General features: G+C 30.5%; 1 protein-coding gene across 1 annotated transcript; it reads right to left on the bottom strand.

The window, feature by feature from the left end:
* Positions 1–1471: 1471 nt before the first annotated feature.
* On the bottom strand, positions 1472–4925 carry ddit4 (DNA-damage-inducible transcript 4). The gene is made up of 3 exons (XM_079845493.1): positions 4403–4925; positions 3625–3807; positions 1472–2343 (listed from the first exon to the last, which is right to left on the bottom strand). The coding sequence occupies exons 2-3, from the start codon at positions 3797–3799 to the stop codon at positions 1859–1861; spliced, it is 660 nt and encodes a 219-aa protein (XP_079701619.1). The 5' UTR covers positions 3800–3807; positions 4403–4925; the 3' UTR covers positions 1472–1858.
* Between the last annotated feature and the right edge of the window lie 2990 nt (positions 4926–7915).

Below are 7915 nucleotides of genomic sequence, written 5' to 3' on the forward strand. Positions count from 1 at the left end.
ACATTTGTTTATTCCATCCAAAATATATTTTTAAACAATTGTAATTCTCATTCTATTGCATATTTATTTTATAGAATATAATACTGTGTATATATACACACACACACAAACACATACATATAGAGCAATAATTTATTTAAAAATTAATGAAATTTATAGAATATACTGCTAATTTTTCATGTATACACGCATGAAAAATGTATTTATTCTATGCAAAATAGTTTATTTTTAAACACTTGCAATATTCTCATTCTATTGCATATTTATTTTATAGAATAAAGCACTGTATATATATATATACTATATACTGCTAATTTTTCATATACACATTTTTTACACAAATTTGTTTATTCCATGCAAAATATATATTTTTAAATGAAATAGTGTCTTCTCATTCGATTGCATATTTGTTTTATAGAATAAACTATATATACACACACACACACATGCATATATATATATATGAATAATTTGTTTAAAAAATAATGACATTTATAGAATATACTGCAAATTTTTCATGTGTATATACACATGCAAAATTAGTTTTCCATGCAATATATATTTAAATGAAATATTGTCTTCTCATTCAATTGCATATTTGTTTTGTAGAATAAACTATATACACACACACATGTATACATAGCAATAATTTGTTTAAAAATTAATGAAATTTATAGAATATACTTCTAATTTTTCATGTATACACATGCATGAAAAATGTGTTTATTCTATGCAACATATATATTTGTAAACAATTGTAATTCTCATTCTATTGCATATTTATTTTATAGAATAAAATACTGTAAATATACACATATTAGCAATAATTTGTTTAAAAATTAATGACATTTATAGAATATACTGCACATTTTGATGTATATTCATTAAACAAAATATTGCCATTATATGTACACAGTATATAAATAGCTTATTTTTATACATACAGTTAATTTTTCATGTGCATGCATAACCATCTGGTATATTGTTTAAATTAACTTTATAAATATTTCATTTTTATAGAATATACTGCTAATTTTTCATATATACATGCAAAACTAGTTTATTCCATGCAAAATATATATTTTTAAATGAAATGGCGTCCTCATTCGATTGCATATGTTTTATAGAATAAATTACACAGCAATAATTTGTTTAAAAATGAATTAAATTTGTAGAATATACTGCACATTTTGATGTATATCAATTAAACAAAATATTGCTATGTACACAGTATATAAATAGCTTAATTTACATTTAATTTGTATACACAGCTAATGTTTCATGCATTATATAATGAAGTCGTGCTCACTGTATTTAAATAGCAAACGTGGCATCTGTGCATTGAGCTCCAGTGAAAACCCTTTAAAGGGAACTCAATGCAGACGCTGCATTAATAGGATTAGAGAGTTGAACATGCATACAGTTGTAAAATAGTTCCCAAGATAAAAGCACTCAAAGACATGGATTCTTTAAAAAGATTTATTTTTTGCATTTCTTTCCGAGTACAAAAAACCAACACGTTGCATTTGAATATCAAATAAATAAGATGCATGGATAATGCATGAGAAAAAAAAAAAAAAAAACATTCATTTAAAAAGACGTCTTCCATTTGATCCGACAAACCGGCATAGAAGATAAAAAAACGAAAGTTTGCTACATGATTGCATGGAAAATAGCTGCCATATCTGGTTTCCACAAACCTGAGGTAAACGTTTCAAAACTCCTGCACGTCAGCAAAAGTGCAACATTAATAAACACGCCCTATAGATCTGCCCTGCGACAACACCGTTACTTCAGTCCTCAATGAGACCTAACGTTACACGAGGCTTCGGTTTCAAACCCTAGTCCATGAGAACGCTCAGCATTCTTCAATCAGAAGCTCCTCAGAGCTGTACAGTTTCCTCTTAATCACTCGGAATCCAGTGCTCAGTTTAAGTGCCCGCCTGAGGGCCGGGGACGCCGGGGTCCTGGCCGTGAACAGCCCCTGGATCTTCGGCCACAGGCCCCTGGAGTCGGGCCTCAGCACGAGGGTGAGCTGGAAGGTGGGCACCAGGTGCGGGTCCACTGCGATCTGCCCCGCCGCCTGGACGCCGGCCTCCAGCTCCACACACAGGTCGATGAGCGCCCCCCTCAGGCCGCAGGGCTCGCTGACCGACAGGTGCACCAGCTCCTGCCCAATGTGCTCCAGCAGCCTCTCGGGAATCAGGAGTTTGGAGCAGTGCAGGACGCCGTCTTTGGCATCGGTCAGGTGAAGTGCGATGAGCTGCACCACTTCTTTGCACAGCGCCTCTTCAGTGGGGTCGAAGAACAGCTCGGACTCCAGATCCGCCAGAGACAGGGAGCCTGCGTTACACAAGAGCAGAGTTAGAGTCCACATCTCTGCAGCACGCCGGAGATTCATACACTAATCTAGAGGATGACTTGCTAGGTAGAAATTAGGACTTAAAAAGTGAGAAATTATGATTAAATATGTCAATTATGACATACTAAAGGCACAAATTCTGACTTACAAATTTTTAAATTATAACTTGAAGTCTCAGTTATTTATTAAAACAACAAAAATATGACAAAACGTCAATAATATGACTTAAGAGTCGAAATTATGATGACTTAAAAAGTGAAAAATTATGATAAAATGTTGCAATTATGACATACCATGTAAAAATTGTGACAAAACAACATTAATATTATGTCATAATATTGATGTTTTGTCCTAATAGTCATAATTTTGACTTGGTATGTCATTAATTTCAATATTATCATAATTTTCTCACTTAACTCATTTCATCATTTCTACTTATGTCATTTTTTTTTTTTTTTTAATAGAAACTTTAAGTCCGTTTCGACTCCTTAAGTCATAATTTACTTTTTAATGTTATAATTTTAAATTTGTACGTCATAGTGTGTGTGTGTGTGTGTGAATACACACACACATATACATACACTTTTTTTATAATAATTAGAATTATTATTATTGAGACTTTAAGTCACAGTTTCAACTTTTTAAGTCATAATTTAGACTTTTAATGTTATAATTTAAAAAGTGCAAGTCAGAATTTATGGCTTAGTATGTCATAATTGTAACATTATCATAATTTTTCACTTCAAGTCATAATTTCATCATAATTTTGACTCTTTAAAATCATAATTTCTACTTTGTTTTATATTTAGTTTTTTTTAAATAGAGATTTTAAGTCATAATTTTGACCTCTTAAATGTTATAATTTTAAAATTTGTAAGTCAGATGTGTGACTCAGTATGTCATAATTTGACTCCTTGGGTCATAATTTTGACTTTGTCTTTTTTTTTTAATAATAATTGAGACTTTAAGTCCCAGTTTCAACTTTTTAAGTCATAATTTAGACTTTTAATGTTATAATTTTACAATTTAAGTCAGAATTTCTACCTAGGATGTCATCATTTTGACTTCTCAAGTCATCATTCTGACTTAGTATGTCATAATTTCATCATTTTGTCATATTTTCTCACTTTTTAAGTCATAATTTCATCATTCTGTCATATTTTCTCACTTTTTAAGTCATAATTTCATCATTTTGTCATATTTTCTCACTTTTTAAGTCATAATTTGGGCTTTTAATGCTATAATGTTGAACTTTGAATCACCTGTATCGGATGCGTCGTCCGTGCTGCTGTGTGTGTCTGAGTCTGAGTCCAGGCTCTGGCTACTCTGCAGTTTCTGCATGAGTTTGCTCCAGGACAAGCGCTTGGATGGAGCGTCCGATGTCGGGGTGGACGGGAGACTGGAGTCCTCGGACGAAAGGCTGGAGGTCAGCTGCATTATTCAGTCTGTGGAGGACAAGGACACTTTATTATTCATGCACCACACACACACACACACACACAAGCTGTACAAATAGCTAAACTTTTAAAAGCTTAGTACAAGATATGAGCTCATAAACTGAACATGAAATGGTTCAATGGTTTCAGATGAAGAAAATAGTAGCATGTCCCTACTAAAAAAAAAAAATGCTTTTGGTCCAAATATCTAAATTCCTAAATCAAGGTAGATAAGTAAAATTATAATTTTTTGTTTTCTGGAAAATAAAAGGAGTTTTTGCATAATAATGTCTCGGTCCAAAAGCATAAATAACAATTTCTTACCGTTTAGAAGCAAAAAAAACTCTAACAATGTAATTTCACTCATCTAATAAAAGCATCTTGATTTAAAAATGAGCTATTTGGACTGAAAACAAGACACAAATGCGAAATAAGAAACGCGTTTATATGCAGTGCAAGCCATTGTAACCTAAAAAACATGCATTATGCGTTTTAACTTCGCAACATTGTAGCAAACCGTGATGACACGGATGCATTGTTGCATTGTACTTTGAATGAATTGAAGACGAGACAATAAACACAGCGCATTAAAAAGCCCACTCACCGATAATCTGCGCTGTATGGCTTCAGATGCGATGTATTTTCGGACGAAATAGTCCGCAACAAAGACTAACGACTAACAAAGAGCTGTGGGAGCAGCATGAAGTGCAGCAGCTGTTGGTATCCGCAGAGATTCCTGCAAAACACTGACGCAACCCTTTCAGCGCCGCTATATATGCGCTGGCGCTGGACACGCCCCCTCGACTTTACAGCCAATCGGCGTCGACGTCACGTCTTTCGCGTCCCAAGTTCGCCTGGTAACACGGAGCAGAGCCGATCAATGGGAGCCTGCGGTCCGGCTATTGTCCTGCGGTGGAGGAGGTGGAGGAGGGGGGGCAGTTCTCACTTCACCTATTGTGCTCGCGCAGGGCATGTAGTGGCGAGTCTCACGTCCGGCTCATTTGACTGTACGATGTTTGCATCTGGAATATTGTGAAATGCTTAATCTATCTGCACTGAGGACGTGCGAGAAGAGCAACACAGCGCGCGCTGACATCACCGAGTAAACACTGCCAACTTCTGCCCTCAGCTCATTATTATTATCTTCATCAAACTTTTAATGCGTCATATTTGTTTGTAGCCTACTTTAAATAAACAGAAAAAACCGTTGGTTAATGTTCTCTGATCAGACGTTCTCCAGTGACGTCAATAGAACGTCCGTTTAAAGTCTTCTGCTGGTCTGCAATATTTTCAGTTGGACACTTTTTTTTTAAATGTAACATCTTGTCCCAGAACGTTCGGAGGACATTTGAATGTGACACTCCCATAATGAGTGATGAATGATACAATGAGACAATGAGACAATGTTCCTTGCCGTTGCAAAACCTTTTAATTGTTGACTTTTCACTCTTTCATTGTTCAGAATTTCAACATTTTGTCATAATTTTGACTTTTAATGTTATGATTTTAAAGTTGTAATGCAGAATTTGTGACTTAGTATATCATAATATTGACTTTTTTGTCATAATTTTGACTTCTCAACTCATCATTTTGACTTAGTATTTCATAATTTCAACATTGTATCATAATTTTTCTCTTTTTAAGTCATAATTTTGACTTTTAATGTTATGATTTTAAAGTTGTAAGTCAGAATTTGTGACTTAGTATATCATAATATTGACTTTTTGTCATAATTTTGACTTCTCAAGTCATCATTTTGACTTAGTATGTCATAATTTCAACATTGTATCATAATTTTTCTCTTTTTAAGTCATAATTTCATCATCATTTTGACTTTTTGTCATAATTTCTACTTTTTATGTCAGTTTTGACTTTTTAAGTCATAATTTTGACTTTTAATGTTATGATTTTAAAGTTGTAATGCAGAATTTGTGACTTAGTATATCATAATATTGACTTTTTGTCATAATTTTGACTTCTCAAGTCATCATTTTGACTTAGTATTTCATAATTTCAACATTGTATCATAATTTTTCTCTTTTTAAGTCATAATTTCATCATCATTTTGACTTTTTGTCATAATTTCTACTTTATATGTCAGTTTCGACTTTTTAAGTCATAATTTTGACTTTTAATGTTATGATTTTAAAGTTGTAAGTCAGAATTTGTGACTTAGTATATCATAATATTGACTTTTTGTCATAATTTTGACTTCTCAAGTCATCATTTTGACTTAGTATGTCATAATTTCAACATTGTATCATAATTTTTCATTTTTTAAGTCATAATTTCATCATAATTTTGACTTTTTGTCATAATTTTGACTTTTTATGTCAGTTTCGACTTTTTAAGTCATAATTTTGACTTTTAATGGTATAATTTTAAATTTGTAAGTCAGAATTTGTGACTTAGTATATCATAATATTGACTTTTTTTCATAAATTCTGACTTCTCAAGTCATCATTTTGACTTAGTATATCATAATTGACATAATGTATCATAATTTTTCACTTTTTAATTCATAATTTAATCATAATTTTGACTCCTTAAGTCATAATATTGACTTTTTGTCATAATTTTTAACTTTTTACGTCATATTTTTGTTTTTTTAAATAATAATTGAGACTTTAAGTCACAGTTTCGACTTCTTAAGTCATAATTTTAACTTTTAATGTTATCATTTTAAATTTGTACGTCAGAATTTGTGGCTTAGTATGTCATAATATTGACTTTTTTTCATAAATTCTGACTTCTCAAGTCATCATTTTGACTTAGTATATCATAATTGACATAATGTATCATAATTTTTCACTTTTTAATTCATAATTTAATCATAATTTTGACTCCTTAAGTCATAATATTGACTTTTTGTCATAATTTTTAACTTTTTACGTCATATTTTTGTTTTTTTAAATAATAATTGAGACTTTAAGTCACAGTTTCGACTTCTTAAGTCATAATTTTAACTTTTAATGTTATCATTTTAAATTTGTACGTCAGAATTTGTGGCTTAGTATGTCATAATATTGACTTTTTGTCATAAATTTGACTCCTTAAATCCTAATTTTGACTTTTTACCTCATATTTTTGTTTTTTAAATAATAATTGAGACTTTAAGTCACAGTGTTGATTTTTTAAGTCATAATTTTGACTTTTAATGTTATCATTTTAAATTTGTATATCAGATTTGTGACTTAGTATGTCATAATTGCAACATTTTATCATAAGTTTTCACTTTTTAAGTCATAACTTCATCATAATTTTGACTCTAAGTCATAATTTCTATTTTTTATGTCAGTTTCGACTTTTTAAGTCATAATTTTGACTTTTAATGTTATAACTTTATATTTGTAAACCATAATTTGTGACTGAGTATGTCATAATTTCGACATTTAGTCATAATTTTGACTTTTTACATTTCTTTTAAATAATAATTGAGACTTTAAGTCTCAGTTTCGACTTTTTAAGTAATAATTTTGACTTGTAATGTTATAATTATAAAAATGTACGTCCGAATTTGTGACTAATTCTTTCATAATTTTGACTTTTTGTCATAATTTTGACCTCTCAAGTCATCATTTTGACTTAGTATATAAATTTTTCACTTTTTAATTCATAATTTTGACTCCTTAAGTCATAATAGGGACTTTTTCCATAATTTTGACTTTTTAAGTCATCATTTTGACTTTTAATGTTATAATTTAAAAATTGTATGTCAGAATTTGGAACCTAGTATGTCATAATATTGATTTTTGTTATAATTTCAACTTCTTAAGTCATAATTTTTACTTAGTAAGTCATAATCTCAACATTTTGTCATATTTTTAACCTTTTAAGTCACAGTCATACATCATAATTTTGAGTTTTTGTCATAAATTCGACTTGTTCCATCATAATTTCTACTTTTTGTCATTTTTGATTTTTAAGTAATAATTTTGACTTCATCAGTTTTGACTTTTTAAGTCATAATTGCGACTTTTTAAGTGACTCAGTACGTCATAATTTCAACTTTTCATCTCATAACTATGACAATGTCAACATTTTGATTTTTAATGTTATAATTTTAAAAAAAAAAATCAAAAATTGCATCTTTTATATCATATTTTAGTTTTTTCAT

Source organism: Gobio gobio (assembly GCF_949357685.1).
Source record: "Gobio gobio genome assembly, chromosome: 20".
NCBI classification, from domain to species: Eukaryota; Metazoa; Chordata; class Actinopteri; order Cypriniformes; family Gobionidae; genus Gobio; species Gobio gobio.